Here is a 21,235-nt window from a genome sequence, read left to right on the forward strand (position 1 = left end):
TCTATTTGTTGGCAAGACAGTAAACCACAGCACGGCATTTTATATATTTTTTATTTACCCTAGCTACACCCTACTGTCACAAGTTCAAATAGCCCACAACAGGTTTCTTTTTCTGTGGTTATTATTAGCACTGAATATGAGATGGTGGTGGTCAAAAGTAAACATCTTGGGTTGGGTAAGGTCATAAGAGTATTGGATAAACCTGTACTAGCTGTAACTGGAATATTTTTGAAACTGTTTTGTTAGATATGATATGCTGACTTAGTTGTAATATTGTATATCTTGAAAAGTATTGAATTACATGTACTTGTGGGTAAATGGATTTGTGCAAATATGGTATAGGAAATCCAATCAATTCATTTTTGGGTCCGCACCCAAAAATCAGCTCTCCCCAATGTGATCACATTCAACCTGTCAGTATACTAATTATGGATATGAGTAACCCCTAATAACATGTACATCTACATCATTACATGTGTACAAATATTTATTGCCATTTTAACAACTTCCAGCAAATATGTTGTCTGACTGAAATACTCCACTTACAGCTAATACAGCTTTAAGGATTAACAATCTCCAATTTACATTTAGTGACAATTTTGTGACCAAGGTATTAAAATTTACAACCAGCAAGTAGTCATCAGGATATAGAGGAGTAAATTTATTCATATGACTGTTTTAGCCTATGAATCTTGGCAAAGTATGTGTACTTAAGCATGTAACATGTACATGTATGTGCTTTGCCAAACCTGATCAATGACAGAGGTAGTAACAGTAGATAGGTGGTGGCATCCTTTACTTTTAAGCTATAGGTACATTTATCACTACCCTTCAAAGAGCTACCTAGGTTTTTTTTCTTTAAAATTCTTTAATTAACTCTAAAACTAAACATTTACTTTAGATTCAAGACTACAAAACTCCCTTTTTCTATGTGCTTTTTTCATCATGTGATCAACAGCGTATTGAAACAATTTAACAGCATTTGACTTGCACACTAAGAGACTCCAGGTACAAATCATAGAAGACTTATGTCAGCAAAAAACTGCCGGAACTAAGTTGTGCTGTGTTTTATGTAGTGGGTGTAATGTCAGTACACTGGACAATCCAATGAATATCAATTGATGCACTTTAGACATAATATTGAGTGTATTATTTTGTAACTATAGCATTTAGACATCACCTGATGTAAGTTGTCATGGTCCATTTGTGTATAAACATCAACAAAGAGCTAACCTCAAAGACCCAAGTAATAGACAAGAGACACATAAAGTCACTAATACAGTGACGTCCCTATTCTTCTACTAGTATATTATAAATTACTGACTGCAAAGATCTACTCCCTGAATTATGTTGGGTCATTTCAGTAAAAAAGTATCTTTAAAACCTGTCCTGGAAAAAGGGAACTAGAACAATCTACAATGGAAGACTGTTTTACTAGCTGAAATATTTCACTTCTAGAACAAATTTCTCTATACACCTACGGTAGTAAAGAAAAGCTGCTTCAATTTAAATTGCTATTCTGAAAATGTTCATTTCTCCAAATATTTTTACAGACAAAACATGAATGGAACAGAGCAAATAAAATGTTAACAAATGGATGAAATTTGCTTGGTAAAATATACGTTTAATTTGTCTGAGAACTTTTTAAGTAAAAAAAACAAGAATAAGCAAGGTATTTTTGTATGATATATTTATGGCCCCTAGTACTTTAGGATAATATATGGTCCTAAAGGGTGATCCATACAGAAGGGCCCTAGTACAATACAAGAATGATGTGGACTACATGTAGTTCTACTACTACTAGGTTGATATGAACCCTGTACAAGGCTGATATGAACACTAGTACTTTGGGTAATATGGATCCTAAAGGCATAATGAAAGTGTAATATGGACCCTAGAAGATACTAGTAATATGAACCCTAGAAGATACTAGTAATATGGACCCTAGAAGATACTGGTAATATGGACCCTAGAAGATACTAGTAATATGAACCCTAGAAGATACTAGTAATATGAACCCAGAAGATACTGGTAATATGGACCCTAGAAGATACTAGTAATATGGACCCTATAAGATACTAGTAATATGGACCCTAGAAGATACTAGTAATATGGACCCTATAAGATACTAGTAATATGGACCCTAGAAGATACTGGTAATATGGACCCTAGAAGATACTAGTAATATGGACCCTAGAAGATACTGGTAATATGGACCCTAGAAGATACTGGTAATATGGACCCTAGAAGATACTAGTAATATGGACCCTAGAAGATACTGGTAATATGGACCCTATAAGATACTAGTAATATGGACCCTAGAAGATACTAGTAATATGGACCCTATAAGATACTAGTAATATGAACCCAGAAGATACTGGTAATATGGACCCTAGAAGATACTAGTAATATGGACCCTAGAAGATACTAGTAATATGCACCCTAGAAGATACTAGTAATATGCACCCTAGAAGATACTGGTAATATGGACCCTAGAAGATACTGGTAATATGGACCCTAGAAGATACTAGTAATATGGACCCTAGAAGATACTGGTAATATGGACCCTATAAGATACTAGTAATATGGACCCTAGAAGATACTAGTAATATGGACCCTAGAAGATACTAGTAATATGAACCCAGAAGATACTAGTAATATGAACCCTAGAAGATACTAGTAATATGGACCCTAGAAGATACTAGTAATATGGACCCTAGAAGATACTAGTAATATGAACCCAGAAGATACTAGTAATATGGACCCTAGAAGATACTGGTAATATGGACCCTAGAAGATACTAGTAATATGGACCCTAGAAGATACTAGTAATATGAACCCAGAAGATACTAGTAATATGAACCCTAGAAGATACTAGTAATATGGACCCTAGAAGATACTGGTAATATGGACCCTAGAAGATACTAGTAATATGAACCCAGAAGATACTAGTAATATGGACCCTAGAAGATACTGGTAATATGGACCCTAGAAGATACTAGTAATATGCACCCTAGAAGATACTGGTAATATGGACCCTAGAAGATACTGGTAATATGCACCCTAGAAGATACTAGTAATATGGACCCTAGAAGATATTAGTAATATGCACCCTAGAAGATACTGGTAATATGGACCCTAGAAGATACTAGTAATATGAACCCAGAAGATACTAGTAATATGGACCCTAGAAGATACTGGTAATATGGACCCTAGAAGATACTAGTAATATGCACCCTAGAAGATACTGGTAATATGGACCCTAGAAGATACTGGTAATATGCACCCTAGAAGATACTAGTAATATGCACCCTAGAAGATACTGGTAATATGGACCCTAGAAGATACTAGTAATATGGACCCTAGAAGATATTAGTAATATGGACCCTAGAAGATACTGGTAATATGGACCCTAGAAGATACTGGTAATATGGACCCTAGAAGATACTAGTAATATGGACCCTAGAAGATACTGGTAATATGGACCCTAGAAGATACTAGTAATATGAACCCAGAAGATACTAGTAATATGGACCCTAGAAGATACTAGTAATATGGACCCTATAAGATACTAGTAATATGCACCCTAGAAGATACTGGTAATATGGACCCTATAAGATACTAGTAATATGGACCCTAGAAGATACTGGTAATATGGACCCTATAAGATACTAGTAATATGGACCCTAGAAGATACTAGTAATATGGACCCTAGAAGATACTAGTAATATGAACCCAGAAGATACTAGTAATATGGACCCTATAAGATACTAGTAATATGAACCCAGAAGATACTAGTAATATGGACCCTATAAGATACTAGTAATATGGACCCTATAAGATACTAGTAATATGCACCCTAGAAGATACTAGTAATATGCACCCTAGAAGATACTAGTAATATGGACCCTAATGCACGGTACAGGGGCACAGGGGCGATATGAACACCCCTAGTTGAAGTACAAAGGTAATCGTACTATAAATTTGTCACACAAGGGTAGTACATTTGTATGGCTTCTCTTCTGTGCATGTATATCATTGTATAACAAAGGCTATTGTAGGTTTAGAGAAAATAGATTTACAGACCTTCACAAGGGTTTGGCTAGATTCTATGGGTGTAATTACAAGTATATCCTGGCTAACAAATTGAGGAACACATTACAACAATAGTGTTTTGATTTTCAATTGGACTATCTGTCAATTTGTCCAACCTAAGACATTCAGACAAATAAAGTACATATGGTCCCAAAAATGAACTGGGTTGTTCAATGACAATGACATTGTCCTTGAAATGAATTAACACAGGGCTTATCTAATTGTTATTAGATAAGGTGGCTTGAAGATGAATCAGATTGGTCAACAACAATTGACATCAATAGAAAGTTCAAACACCATGTCATACTTCAGTATTGTATGGTGTACATTTTGTACATGGATGGAAGGATGTGTGTGTGTGTGTGTGTGTGTGTGTGTGTGTGTGTGTGTGTGTGTGTGTGTGTGTGTGACTAACTATCGGCTAAACAGACATTTGTGTCAAAAGTTCACTTTAAATTTGGTTTCACAGAACTAGAAACTGCATTCCATGGAAAATGGTAGCTATAACCTAAAGAAAATTCATATTACATAATTATTAATACTTTCCCTGCAATGGGAAGTGTTCATTCTAGATACAGTTTCCACATTTACAGAATTCACAGTAGAGTACTGTCCTTATTCAGTATTTTTGTCTTGTTATCACTCCAAGACACTACACCAACAATCACAGAGCCTGACAATTTATGCTAAGCTTTCAGTAGCATTTACCTTGCAAGACAATCAACCTTCTGGGTATAAAAAAACCCTACACTAAAGTTACAGAATTTGTTTTCTTTGAACTTAGAAGCTTTCAATTTTCTGCTTGATCAAGCTGAAAAGTGTTGTTATTTTGCACAACTGTGTACATAATAGTATACATGTACATGTGTAGTTTAAGAACAACATTGTAAACTTTGGAAAGAGGCCAGTTGAACTTCTATTGTATAACTGCTTTCCCCATCATTCAGTTCCCCTTGTTGGATGTTGTATTTTCGCCCAAATTTAAATAAAATATGCATTTTTCTCTTCTTACAAAACTTGACAACTATTAAGACAAAGTTCATTGTGGTTCCTTCATAATCATACATCCTTTTATGGAAAGAAAGAAAATCAATATACAAAACATATACAATGTAAATTACAACAGGTATGAACTGTTATGCAAGGTATATGTAGAGAGATCACAGGTGTAAAATGTCATGCAAGCCTTCAAAGTAGAAAGATCACAGGTGTAAAATGTCATGCAAGTTAAAGAGATTACACTGAGGTGTAAAATGTCATGCAAGACACATAGAGATCACAGGTGTAAAATGTAAAAGAATATATCTAAAAGTAAGTACAATGTACTACTGGTATGTGCCAAAGTACATGTAAGATTCAGGTAGCAGTTTGCTAAGGATTTTTCAAGAACGAGACTTACATGTACAAACATGTACATGTATACATTTGACTTGACTAGATAGTCACATCTCTACATGTAGTAAGAATACAAATCAAGTGACTGTATACATAGTAACTGTGTCTTGTTCCATTCTCATAACTGTGTCTCAATCCATTCTCAATGAACTTAAAAAATGGCATGTTATAGGTACAACTGAACACATATTCATGGAAATGTAGAATAGAAGCTAGACTTTATAGAATTTACTACTAATACTAGCCCATATATATAGTTATCTTACATGGTGTTACTATCTCTAAAAGTTTCCAACACCATGCTGTAGAGATGCAGAGAGCTACACGTATCTAGTAGAGAGCTTTGTGAGATAATAACCACAAGACAAGTCTCTCGATATCTAAGGTATCCCGATATTAAAATATTAAAAGTAAATCACAATGTACAATGTACACAACATATACACAGGTGAAACTACATCAAGAACTCTGCTCTCACCATCTTTCATCAATTTCTGTTTGCCATTCATCTCTACAAATCAGAAACATAAGGATTATATTGATAAGAACAGCCTATGGTAAAGGATTACAGCTGTAGAATTCCTTTCAACTGTATACTTTGTATATACATGTTTACTGTACAATCACCTTGAAACATACCAATTTTATTGTTTGAAACAATTAATAGAGTATTGTTTGGTAGCTAAGTTAAGAGGACAAATGTTCATTATAACAAGGAGATTATAACAGTTGAAATCTTTACCCTTACACTGAAGGCTACTTTATGACATATCTCAATGTACACAATCATGCTACATTGCCATTGTTATCAAATAAGAACATCTGAACTACCTGCCAGGTATGTTAAAGCTTATCATATATTGCCCATAGTATTAGTAATGTATTTTTTTTTTTAAAAAGGCAGCATTGTCTAAAATTACAATTTATACAAGATGCTCTCAAATTTTAGCAATATTATAACTGTAAGAAACTCTAAATGTCAAAAATCAATAAATATCTCATCATATGTTTACTTTGCTACATCTGTACATGTATGTAATAAAATGATGACAGCTCCCCAATTTGGGCATTGTATCTTCAGAATGGGAGGTTGTGTGTAATCCTAATCATGGGGGAATGTATGACAATTAGAATTGAAAGTTAACAACCCTGCTTTACAAAACATTAACTCATGTTACAGGACCAGTACCAGTACTTATGACTCTATTTCATACATGATAATCTATTAAGACTTCATAAACTTTTCAGCAAAGCAAAAATGACCAAACCTTCCAATACAAGATAATAGTCATCGTAGCCATACATTGTGATATGACAAAAAGGCTCACGCAGTTTGAATAGGTGTGTTGGAAATAGACATGGTCCCAGGCTAATGTTGACTTAATAGTCTTCCTGTATTGTTACAGCTAACAATTGGTTTTGTTTTAAGAACAGAGTACAATTGTAATTCTAAGAATACATGGCATGCATATTAGTGAATGCACACTGATAGTAAAGTATACACGATTGATTAAATCAATAATGACTTGACAGTTTCCATACAATCTTGGATGACACCTACCTGTACAGTGTACATCATAACCTTTAAAAGTAAAACATACTAGTAAACAATTATTGAAACAAACTATTAACAATAAAACATAATTGAGGCCAGATGACCTTTTCAGACAGTCACTTGCAAATCTTGATACAGATAAGTTTTGATGATTTATCAGCACAGAAGTCCCTCCCCTTTTCAAGTTCAACATTAAAAACTAGTCTATTTATTTATTTATTTTTATTTATTAATCTTTCATATACAGACACCATTTCAGTGCATTAGCACTGTTCTCCCAATGGAACCCGTTGCAAGATTACGTACACAGAAAACAAACAAAATAAACAAACAAAAGGGACAAACCAGGACAAAAAAGTTACAAACACACAGTGTACTTTCTAGAAGATATCCACCCGCATTACCAGACTACATTCTTAAGATGTCTTTTAAATATTGATGAGTTCGGAGCTGATCTTATGGATAGGGGTAGATTGTTCCATAGAACAGCACCACTATAGTGAAATACTCGTTTCCCATATTTAGTTTTAACTGTAGGGATGTATATGTTACCTTTACTGGCCTGTCTTGTGTTATGAAGATGAATTTGGTTGGAAAGATTGAACATTTCAGTGAGGTAACTAGGTGCATTACCTGTTACGGATTTGTAGACAAGTGTTGCCAGTTGGCGCTTCCATCTAATTTGAGGGTTGACCCAACTCAAGTTTTCATATACCCAACCCATACTAGTATCATGGGGAACTTAGAGGAACAGTCCGCCAGCTCGTTTATGGAGGAGCTCAAGTGTCTTCAAATACTTTTGATTCATATATTGAACATCATCTTCCTTAGTCCCATCGGCAAAAAGTGTCTACAGTAGACCAAGTTTCAGAGAAATTTTAGCAGAAATTTTGGAAATATGTGTTGAAAATTTCAAGTTTGAATCCAGCCAAACCCCTAAGTATTTGAAATCAAATACTTGCTCTACTAGGTCTCCCTGTTTCAATTTGCAAAACTGAATTTAATTTTAGTCTTTGTGAAGAACCGAAAAGCATGGTCTTGGTTTTACTTTTATTCAGTGTTAACTTGTTTGAGTCAAGCCAAGCCTTGACATGCATTATTTCCTCTGTGAGTGTCACTTCAATATCGGCAACTGATTTCCTTCATCTTCAAGTGACCCCTATTTTTTTTTCCTCATTACCCGCCAATCCAAATTTTTAGCTTCAACATAAGAAAATTACTTATTTTCACCCACTCTAATATTTTGCAGAATAGCACCCTCTCTGGCAAGAATAAGCTAGTGTCTGGAATGTCAACATCATCTACAGTCATGGCAGCAGGGATGATGCTTGTTCATGAAGAGAGTATGTCTTTAATATGGGAAGTTATTCAAGGTGGGGTGGGGGAAACATTTGGGGGTGTGGCTACCTCAATTTTCTCAACACAAGTGAAGGATGTGAAGGCTAATGACCTGGACAGGCTTGGACAGGCAGTAAAAGGTTATCTTTTTATGGTCTACACTCAAACAAATACATGTATGCAATAACAAAACATATCAAAAATACTCAATACCAACAACAGTATAAAAATTACAGCAGTCCTATATATGCTAAATAGCTTCTGAGAGTTTGCAACGAACTCTTGACTATTAAGATCTATACTTATATACAATATATTGCAATGCTATATAAATATGCTGAAGGTAGTACTAGCCTGGGGCAAGACATCCTTACATTATTGTTTATACCCAAAGGGGTCATTCAAGGGAACAACTCTGTTGCTAGGAGAATACACAGGTTTAAACAGTGTTAAATTCTATGTAAGATTGATGACAACATTGAATGTTTGAAATACCATCACATCTACTGACATCATTTATAACACAGCTATTGTTAGTACACCTTCAAATCTTACCTCATCTGAAACTTATAGATTCATATGCAAATAAGGGATTCTAAAAATAAGAATTTATGTTGGTTTGATGCTCTGGGAAATTGGTGGTTGCAATGCTTTCCTAATGTAACAAGAGGCTTAAAAAAATCTGAACCAAGTGCAATGATAATAAATTTGGCACCTTTTACCGTTTTTTTCAATGATTTTGTAAATTGTAATTTACTGTAGTCTTCTTACTTTTGTATACATGTTTGCTAAATGTGTTTGTCACCTGCATGGACTGTCCTAGCTTCATCACCTGTGTGGATTCTCTGATTGAAAGCTTTGTCACCTGTGTGAACTGTCAAAGCTTGTCACCTGTGTGGATTGTCAAAGCTTCATCACTTGTGTGAACTGTCAAATTGATGTCAAAGCTCAATATGCAAATGAAAAAGAAATGCTGCCATGGATTTTGACTTCAAATTGTTTTCAATTGAAACACTTGATTTAAAACTTCGTATATCAACCAGAAAATGTTAATTTGCCCGGTAATGTCTTCATATAATGAAGGCATTTGTTATCACGATTTAATAGACACATGACCAAGAAGATCTTTGTACTGAGAAAGTAAATAGAATATTTAATGAATAAAAACGCCAATGGCATTGTAGTACAACTGTTGAGAGTTTAATTTTCTATAATAATTATGTGTTCTTGTTGCTTAAACATTTTTGCATATCTTTGAAGATTTATTGGTAGGCCTACCCTTCCATGGTGTTATATCTGTAATACACATTATCATTTAATTGTTGCTGTGGGCATGGTCTTGTTGCTAGGCATATCTGAATACATGTACATTTGTATGGAATGTTTATTCATTTGCCTGGCAAGTCAATAAACATTCAAAAAAAGTCTACCTTCCCTTCACTACTGTTATAATGGCAATAAATATCATTGTTTACATGTTGCTATGGGCATGGTCTTGTTGCTAAGGCCATTTGCATATTTTAAAATAATGATTATACAATTGCTTACCCATTCCTGTTATATTTGCAATAAACCCTATCCTTTGACTGTTGCTAAGGGCATGGTCATGGTTGCTGGGGCCAATTACATAAGTATGACACATTCACAATTTTCAGACTAACACTTTTAGAATCATTACCAAATTTTATCCCCAGTATTTTGAGAGGTAAAGTTCAATACCAAAATCACTTACATCATCTACAACTTGTAGAGAAACAGACAGACAGGCAGGCATTTGACCTTGAACCAATCTATGGTTTAGTTTGTGTTAAACTTAGAGAATGTATCCAAGCAACCTCAAGGAGAGATAATAGTGTCAGCCCACTGACATACACTTCACTTGTCACCTAAGAATCCCATAAAATGTTTATGGTATGAGATCACAGGGATGTAGAAAATAGCCTGAAGTGGAAGTCGGTTAAAGCAACCAGGCTGATGGTCAGTCATAAATTTCCAGCTATGAAAATAGATATATTTATTGCAATTGGGCCCCAAAACTACGAAACCTTTAGAATTTATGGTTCAGTGTTTCTGATGCCCACTTGCCAAATCGTAAAATGTGGGGTAAAATCATGTTTGGTGAGGAGATTTTTTCGAGGCATTAGTCAAACTTGGCCAGACATATTTTTCCAAGTTTAGACCACTGAATGGGATCAAAATGGATGTAAATGACTTTGATACTTGCTAAAATACAATTTACTTGCCTTTATTGTCCTAAATTAGTAATTAAATGAGAAATTAAGTGATCATAAAAGTGCCACTGCATGGGTTCTGCCAGTAGAGAGCATTTTGACCTGACATAACCTCTCGGATCCCACGAATCAATAGGGAGGGGGGAGGGGGGGGGGGACACCATAATGTGCTTCCCAAAATTCTGGCTACCAAAAGATCTAGAAAAATCTGTTTTCAAGAGCAATTATTCATGTATTAGAGAAAGTATGTCAAGTTTGAATCACAGTTTCAGAGAGATAGCTGATCTTCACACTGATCAAAGTGATGATCTTGAAAAAGTAACTCCTGCAAATCAAACTGTCAAAACGACATGGTTGGTACTGGGAAAAAAACACTGGATAAAATAAATCAATTCTTTATTGTCTTTTATTTTGACATCAATTTTTTGTCCAGTGAGTTTGGCTAATTTGGCTAATATTTGCTAGTTGATTTTGAGTCATATTGCTAAGAGATCTATAACCCTACAAGAAACACTGATTGTTCCTTTAATACCTCAATAATATTGTGTGACTTCAACAATTGAATTGACAAAATTGTGTCAAAATAGTGTACCGGAGAGGCCTAGTTTGGGGATTTCAAAGTGACAAATTCATACCCACACTACACGCCCGCAATAGTTTTTTGTCCATAATTACAATTTAACCGGCTATACTAAACATTTTCTACACCCCTGGATCAATAAAACAATAATTTATGTACACTCAATCTGCCTAAATATTCGGAATTTCCTGAGAAACACCACCAAAAACATCACATTTTTTAGCACTAATTTGAATATCACTGATGGGATCATTATGTAATTAATATCACTTCATCTGTACATCCCCAGAAACATCATTGTGAAATTTTAACCAATTCTGCCAAGTACTTTTGAAATTAAAGAGTTTTTAACAAAAAGTCACATTTCTATTTCATTTCATATCTCAGATGGGATCACCATTTCATGAACAATCTTTTGTTTACATATCCTATCAACATCTTCACCTAATTTCAGGTGAATCTGACCAGTGGTTTTTGAGTTAAAGTTGTTTTTTTTATTTACCAAAATCTCATTGTTTGACTCAAAACACAGACCTAAGGTGCAATCCTTTTGCTTTGAACAATTTCCCAACTAGACACCAAAAGTTATGTCCCCGCCATATACCAAGGCAATCGGTCTTTCAGTTTTTGAGTTTAAGTTGTTCACACACATACACACAGACAGACAGACAGACAGACAGACATACATACATACATACATACATACATACATACATACACCGCACCATGCTTATAGCACTACTGAACCTAGTTCAGTAAACATTACTTTGGTGGGTACAATCTCTGCTTGAACTAAAATACTCTTAAGAGAGTATAAAGTGTAAGAAAGTTAAACTAGCATACAATTTCTTTCCTCAAAAATTAAATTCGTTTAATGGAAAAAAAATTCAGTCAACTTTTTTATCCAGATCATTTTATCTCCTTTCTCCTATGTTCTAAATGTGAATACAGTGTATATAGTCAGTCAATGAATATTTGTCAAACTGTTCTATTATATTACAGCTGTCTTCCTTAAAACAAAATCTAATTTTTATAATCAGTAATTCACCATTTAATTGAGTTTTGGTTTAACTATGCACCATTTTAATTTCGTCTTGAAATTCATTTTTAATCTACTTGCTTGACTACTTTTAATATGAGTATAATCTCTAGAGAGTTTGAGATTAACTGCTTTTTCACATCAGTGTTGTTCATTCAGTACATTGTGCAGTTTTTTTTCTGCAACCCTGGTGAAATTAATTCAATATAAAAGTACTGAAAAGAGATAAAACTGTGAGGCATAAAAGATGACTCCTGCTGTCAACTGTGACAAAAAGATGCTTTTACCACCAGTAGTAGTATATCAATGCATATACAAAATGTATGTGTATTCATGGATTTTCAACTGAATGTCTAAAGAGTGGACATATTTCAATAAGCTTCATACCAAGAATAAACTTTTGTGTGTAACTGTAAGCTTAGTGCTTTTACAATTTCACTACCAGACCAGACATGTTATTACAATTCTTGTTATTTTGTTCCATCATATCCCCTACTTCTGCTATACATAACTGCAATATGGCAATTCAATAATAGACTTATCTACATAGCTAGCTTACATAGATATACTTATTACCCTGTACAAAATTGTCAGCTGTTACCCAATGTAATGTTCTCACGTAAGCTTTGTAAATGGGTTTATATATAAATTCATTCAACCACTCATCAGAGACTTGTACGTTTTTTTTCAATATGAGACAAACCAGAGTACATACAGTTGTAATTTTCTGATGGTTCAAATAAACGATTTCCTGAAATGAAAGACTTGCTACTTTATAAATTATTGTATTGACAATATTTTTTTCAAATAACTTTTCACGAAAAATATGATTTCTCACTACCTTTCTGACTGAAAACTACATGTAGTTGGACTGACTGACTTTTAAAACTAATTTGAAAGTGAAAGTGTTAAACACTGCCACTTCATGTTTGTTTGACTGCAGCTTGTCTACTAATCAACAAAGTTCCCTTTTGTTTTTATCCCTATAGGTCATTATTACCCTGTAGTATTCAGCCATGGTTGACATTACCATGTGAGAATCATTGTGTACATTTACAGCCCCCATCATAGCTACTCAAAGCCTGTTGGCTGGATGACTTGCCTTACAGGCTACTTCTAAAACACTATTCAAAGCAAACACTCTACCAGGGCCCAGGGTGTTTTCTTTTCTGTGTGTGCTTGTCTAACAAATCATCCCACATACAAGGACCACCTGTTGGATGTCTTCAAGTTACGTAAATGAATACTAAGATTGAGAATGAATAAAAGACGCCTGGGAAAAGTGGCTGGATTGACAATTGGTGTACCATTTTCATTTTTTACAACAGAGTTGAGTTTAACATTGAAAACTGCCAAAAGATTTCAAGTTTCATGAAATAGTAAATACAAGTATAATAAACCATACATACATCATGGTTTATTATACCTACCGGCAAGATATGATAACTTACATGTAAAAAGTAAAGAGAGTGACTTTTCGTATGTTGGATCTGTGTAAAGGTTGTTCAGTTCTAAAATATCTTGGGATGCCATAATTTATTACCCAGATAACTGTACATATATGTGTAAAATCTCAGTTCTGTGGTCTGAGATAAGATCATGTATCTCATACATGTATGTATACCAGTGGCTTAAAAATAAATCTGTTATCTTTGATCTATATCACTGATAGGTAAGGCATTCTAATTTGATCATTATCAAAAACCAAGATTAAATTTCAAATTCCAATATATTGTCCCATTTTATGACAAATATCAACATACAATATGATACATACAATAATTGAATGTTTTCTACGTTTCAGTGAAAACCAGGTTAACATTCAATTCTTGTCTCATATGATTAGTCTGTGGTTGTTGTTATCAGTTAAAATGTGTAAGAACACCAGTTCATCTCTCCCTCATACTAATTAAATTCACAGTTTGTTTTTGGATAACATTTGAATGTGTTGATGTTATATTGATGTGGCAATGATCATATTGTGCCCGGTGCCCTACATTTGTGTATGTTATTATTTTCCATATATTCCATGTTTTGAAATTAAAACACAATAACGTCATTAATACTACACGGTCATCAAATATTAATTAAAAACAAAACCGTTGTTGACATCTTGTCTTGAACAACATTAATAGGAGCACGTTGTGTTAATATTGAAATGTTGGTAGGACTCTACATTTCTTTCAGTTCAATGAACATTAAATTTTAGTCTTTCATTTCAACTAGAACCAAGGTAATGTCTTATGACTGCAGTGCTAGAACATGTTGTTTCAGTACGATGCCATTGCCATGCCTACTGCACGATCATTTCATGTATGCATTATTTCAATGTGTTATGAGCGACTGACCGACACTTTCTGAAGCGTTCAAGGCTTGGGTCGGATTACGTTCAATAAATCTTTCCCTACAATACATTCTTGATCAAGACACCTTTTGATAAACTAACTATCCAACGTCATACCCACACAGTAGCAGACTGAAAACACTATCGATCGCGAGGTGTGGTATTGTTTCCAGAATAGGGCAGCGGTAGGGTCGCTAGCCATGTCAAGCTACCGACACTCCTGTGAAAGCCTACAGCTACACTGTACTACACAATTCAACGGTGAGCTCACCGGTACTTACCAGCTCAATCGACAAAATATCAGCCAGTGGCACTGCATCTTCTTGCCTAATATTCTTAGGGGGGTTCTCCGTGATATAGATGTATTCATCGCTCAGTACTACATGTTTGAAAGCTCTCTTGTCCTTTTCGGAATTAATAATGCACTCATCGTATGCCCGGACTTTCTCAAACACATCTGACGGTAGTTTCTTCTTCAGGAATGTGTCGAGCTTGGGATTTCGCCGGCAGAGCGACTCTGACCCATTCCGCGCCATACATCGAAATATTTACATCAAGGCGAGCGGAAATGACTTCACTGAAAGGGCGCTCTGCTTCTTTAGCGGTAATAACATCGCATATTTCGGGGCGATCGATGAAGAGTCATAGGAATTGTGGTCGATCGGGAAGACCTGTTTGAAATATTTACTATGGTTTTGTGACGTATCACTCTGAGCCAATCAAATTCGTCGTATGAGGTCAGCCATGTCAGACGTTGACATCGCTTTAGACTATCCCATAAACCCCGAAGAGGGGAATTTAGAACAACTTGAATCTAAAGAAATAGTTATAAATAAAATAAAATAAGGTATTAGACATGTTGATGTTTGGAAGATATGAGAAAAGCTATTGTATTTAAAATATCTAGAAAGAAATACTCTTAGATATAAGTATGTCGACAATTATTAATCCATAGATACCATTTGAAATGGTGTCTCTACGGTTGCCCAGATATATAAAAGTGTTTGCTAATAAATTTGAACAGCAGACATGCGAAGTCTTCATACAAAATAGGCATATTCCTACGAAATAATCATCAGCCTGTGAGCCGTACACTCCACCCCTTCATTTGAATGGTTTGTTCTCACCATGTCGTCTACTTATGAGTCATGATCACATACATGTAAGTATATCCCGACCCTTCTACAACTTCGCGTTAAATTTGTGATTTACCTCAGTCATTTGATACATTTTCTAACATGTTTTACATGCTTTGAAAAGGCTTGGCAAGATCTATAACATACTCAAATTTGGTTAAAATATTATGGCCCATCCCCCCAAAAAATAAAGTTCAATGTGTATTCGTTATTTTGTTTTTGAGCTCATATTTGCATTTGGACAGTGGCCGGATATTTTTATTAAATATTTCAGAACATAACGCGTACGGTTTGTAATTGTGGGGAGAGAAAAAATAAATTATGTAAAAAACAAAAATCACTTCGATTTCGTGGCTTTTTCCCATAGCTTTACTGTGGACTCGAATTTTACAGCAAGTGGAGAATTTCTCTACATCAACTTTGCCGAAAATGATGACCAAAATTTTAGGAAATATTTGAAAACTAGAAAATTGGAACATCGGCAATATAGAATATATGCTTCCCCCTCCCCCTCTCTCCCAGCCCCGATACATATCGAGGAAAATGAAAAAAATGCCATCCAAGAAATTGTAGTTTGTTCCTTCGTTTTTATATCAATGCGATATGCGTTATACCTTTAAGTGTACATTTATACAAGACTGTCGACTTTATTCAATACATCTTGGAATTAAGACCAATATTTCGATGTAAAATTTCAACTTGTCTATTGTTATAATGACTTGTCTATTGTTATACATAACTTGTCTATTGTTATACATGAGTCTATTGTTATACATGACTTGTCTATTGTTATACATGAGTCTATTGTAATACATGACTTGTTTATTCTATTTGATATCCCACACCAAAATTCCACGTACAACTGTCTGTTGAGGCAATTTGGAAACTATATAAAAATGTGATATCTCAGGTGTTTTGCTAAATGGTGTCTGCAGAATATGTCAGTGATAGATTTTAACAGCATGGCTTCTACTGGGCATTTCGTATAAAGTTACAACAAAATTAAAAAGGCGGCACTGACTTCCCATAATTATAAGTAATATAAAGGAAGTGGTCTGCAACAAAAAAGGAAACATTATTCTTTGCTTAATTTAATGAAAAGGGAAATGAAAATTAACTCGATAGTAATCGAAGCTCAAAAGCCAAATATGTCAATTATTAGCGCGCTCCGACCATAATATCAACACTAGAGGGCGCTATTACATGTCTAGGTTCAGTCCGATCCTTACCAACAAGTTGAACATCCCCATTTCTTCATGACCGAAAGGTTCTTGAATTATTCCATATATACTCCTGAATGGCACTAAGTACTATGAAATTTTTGACAAGAACTACATTACAAAGAAGTTTTTGTGCGTATATGTTAAAAAGGTACAAGTAGTGTGTTTATGTCGTTCCAAGTTTATCCAACTCTATCATAATATAAAAACAATCTTTTTATCTACATAAGCTGCATTTACACACTTGTAACATAGTAGAACAAGAACACTAAATTATAAAACTAAATTTAAGATCAATATATTCTGTAATTTTAATAGTTTTAGCATATACTGTAATTTTGATGATTTTTGGCAGTATTTCTGCATCTGGCACTCATTTTCTTTGTTTTGCTACAGTGTACATAACCACATGTGCACATAACCACTATGTCTACATAACCACGTATGTGTACATAACCACTATGCCTACATAACTGTGTACATAACCACATGTCTACATAACCGCATACGCATACATAACCACATATGTGTACATAACCACATATGTGTACATAACCACATGTGTACATAACCACATATGCGTACATAACCACATGTGTACATAACCACATATGCGTACATAACCACGTGTACATAACCACATGTGTACATAACCACATATGCGTACATAACCACATGTGTACATAACCACATATGAGTACATAACCATGTGTACATAACCACATGTGTACATAACCACGTGTACAATAACCACATGTGTACATAACCACATATGCGTACATAACCACATGTGTACATAACCACATATGCGTACATAACCACATGTGTACATAACCACACCACTGAACAAATGAGTGCAACTAGTATGCAGGTTGTGGGCTAATTTGCAGGTCAAATTGCAGGCTAATTTGCAGGTCAAATTGCGGGCTATGCAGGTAGCACACAGTGTAGTGTCACAATACACTATTAAATGATACTGTTTTACAATCACAGTTTCAAGAGAGAAGTCTTGGTTGATTTGTTTTTCACTTGCACAAATCAATAGACTGAGTCTTTTAGACACCATTGCTCCAATTTTCATTTCAGACACAAACTTTTCAAAAATATGAAGCAACTTTGTCAATTTTTGTACAAAAATTAAAGACATGGGCATTCATAGTTCATTACATATTGTGTTTATTATTTATTCATATGCAGATCGCCTCCCCTATGAAGAACAAAATAAGACAGATCATCTGTAAGTGCTGTCTTTTGTACAGCTACATGTTATAAGGGGAGGGGATTATAACAAAAAAACAACAAAAACATATCCATCTCAGGTCCATACAGTATTTACACTGAACATGACATAAAGGCTTCAAATCAAACAATTTTACAATTAGGCAATAATTTTGAAGTTATTTTGAAAAAAAAATGAGTACAAAAGTTGTAAGAAAAAACTCCTTTAGACCCTCACCACAAAATGTGTCAGAATAAAAGATATACCAACTTCCATTGCTGTTTTAGAAATACACCATTTGTTTACTTCTAGACTCTTACTGCTTGAAAAGTCAAATATGGCTTAAAAAGGTCACTTTGCATCAACTTCCTCAGTAAACTAACAATTGAAGCACTGTTGTTTTACATATACTCTATATCATATATATCATTGCATACCGTAATTATGGACCTAATTGTGGGGACAACTGAGAGGGTTGATACCGTTTATGGACCTAATTGTGGGGACAACTGAGAGGGTTGATACCATAATTATGGACCTAATTGTGGGGACAACTGAGGGGGTTGATACCGTTTATGGACCTAACTGTGGGGACTACTGAGGGGGTTGATACCAAAGTTCAGTTCAGTAACAGATAACACTAACTGATACTTCTTAATCCATACTACTTTGTATATAGTTACTTAGATTACAAAATCTTAATTGAGTAAAGTAACACAAGTCCAAGTATAATGAATCAAGTTTTTACAGAATATCTTGAAAGCACTCAAGGAGGAAGATTGTATTTCATCATCATGAAAGTTTTAATTCCAAACTACAGACTTTCAAAGTGTTAGTCTGTTAAGATATTTGTATTTTGTCAGCATACCTATCAGCCAGCAACCCAACCGAAAACTGATTAGGGCTGAATAATATGATATACCTTACAGCCTACTAAAGTACATGAAGTTGTAAACATCACTTAATTCAAAGAACCAACGCTATGAAATCTTGTCCTCTCTGGTCTATACTCTCCTTTTGTTCAGCTTTAGCTTTTGACTTGACCCAGTTGTGTTACAGAATCTGTCCCTTCAAAGAGACACAAGATGGAAGAACACTTGGCCAGATATGTTATGATTATCCAAACAGATCTTGGCTTGCACTTGGCGCTTGAAAGGCTGGACTTGGTGTTCTCTGGATGTGTCCATGAAGCAATTCCTCGACCGAACATCATACTTCAAATCATAATGAACAACTACATTTTGCTGACAGTTTTGTAAACATTAATGATATTGATAGGCTTCATTTTGACAACGATCACATTTTGAAGATGAATTTGAGAAAGGTCAAGTTACTAGACATACAACATCTCCATAGTATATTGTTGGTACATGGTTCTACAGTGTGTTGGAATGATAGCAAAGTGAACAAAGCTATGACATTCTGGGTTATGGCTCTCACAGTACAATGAATGACAGACTGATACTGGCTGGCTTCATTCGATGTAAAAATGTTACTACTTGTAAGTCTTGGCCAAGTTCACCAATTCATGCTATGTTTATAACTGTAATCTGTTGACTTGTTGGTGATCCATCAGTAGGTACATAAATCTACACTACAATTCTTAACCATCAAACTAATACAGGTGAATATCACACTCTTGTAATCAAGATTCAAATCAAATACCTTCAATTCTCAGAGTATCATGAATACCTTATTAGGGATCATATGGACTGCTTTTACTCTGCATAGAGCACAAAGTTTTCAATGTTACGAATAAAATTTCCTTCCCATAGAAATTACATTTCTCTCTCTTTTTTTTGTCTAAGACATAGCACAAGTTTCAAGTACTCTTTCATATCAGCTGCTTACGAATAGATTGCTTTACTTTTCAGACACCCACTTCAATTTTGAATTTGACTGAATATACAATCCTTCTCATTGAACTGTTACAAGTCAATGTATGTATTGAACTGTTACAAGTCAATGTATGTATTGAACTGTTACAAGTCAATGTATGTATTGAACTGTTACAAGTCAATGTATGTATTGAACTGTTACAAGTCAATGTATGTATTGAACTGTTACAAGTCATGGATGTATGAACTGTTACAAGTCAATGTATGTATTGAACTGTTACAAGTCAATGTATGTATTGAACTGTTACAAGTCAATGTATGTATTGAACTGTTACAAGTCAATTTATGTATTGAACTGTTACAAGTCATGGATGTATGAACCAACCAGTGTATTTTACAAAGTTCAATGGACATCAACACTGACTTGGATATCGATCATTATACCATGTGCAAGAGCCAGGTTCAACAAAAAATATGGAATATATACTCTGGTCATTCTACATGCCTATGTCACAACAATGCATGTCTACATCACTGATTCTGCTGTGTTTGAAATATGAGTCAAAATGTTCAAAATTACCATTACTTTTCCCAATTTTTCTTTGATAAGACTGGTGCTGGTATAGTTATGTGATTCCCCAATATCTTTCTTCATTCAGCTGGAAAACACTCATGACCTCAGGGTTGTCACAATGAGTTGACAAGGGCCCCTTAAGTCACCCACATTTTTCTTGGCTGAACAAAGAAAAATATTGGGGCATAACATCTAAATAAACCCCAGCAGGCCTCCTTGAATAAACCTACAAAGTAAACTTGATTTATGACTCTTGTTTTCAGCAAGTCAAGTTGTGCTTGGTTTTTTACAAGTCATAACAGTTCAATGAGGAAAGTTGTATCTCATATAATTTTACTAGCTGGCTTGCAAGGCTAAATAATCCACAAGCATCTCAAAATACCATTGATTTCCAGTAAGTGGATGACATCCATTTTGAAAGTTTTACTCCTGTAAATAAACTTTTCCATTTATGTTAAAGAGTGACTCATAGCACGCCTTCTGAAATATTTCAATCAAAGTCAGCAACTTATTTTCAAGCCCTACACACTTCATACAGTCTCCTTGCCTTGGGCTATGCTTGTTAAATGAATTGTACTATCATTGTTAATGTACAAGATTCACATTGCAGCTTTGAGGATTGCTGTAAATACTTTGAAGTACTACATTTTCATTTGGGATCTATTTTCATC

The 21,235-nt window shown here is 34.6% G+C and overlaps 1 protein-coding gene across 1 annotated transcript in view; it reads right to left on the reverse strand.

Moving 5' to 3' along the window:
- LOC144435759 (uncharacterized protein C12orf56-like) overlaps nt 1–15,198 on the reverse strand; it is a 40,960-nt gene extending 25,762 nt beyond the window's left edge. The window contains exon 1 of the mRNA XM_078124378.1: nt 14,859–15,198. Coding sequence (XP_077980504.1) covers nt 14,859–15,113 — 255 coding nt within the window. The 5' untranslated portion in view covers nt 15,114–15,198. The remainder of the gene's footprint in view (nt 1–14,858) is intronic.
- Nucleotides 15,199–21,235: the final 6,037 nt, after the last annotated feature.

Source organism: Glandiceps talaboti, chromosome 1, assembly GCF_964340395.1.
Source record: "Glandiceps talaboti chromosome 1, keGlaTala1.1, whole genome shotgun sequence".
Classification (NCBI taxonomy): Eukaryota; Metazoa; Hemichordata; class Enteropneusta; family Spengelidae; genus Glandiceps; species Glandiceps talaboti.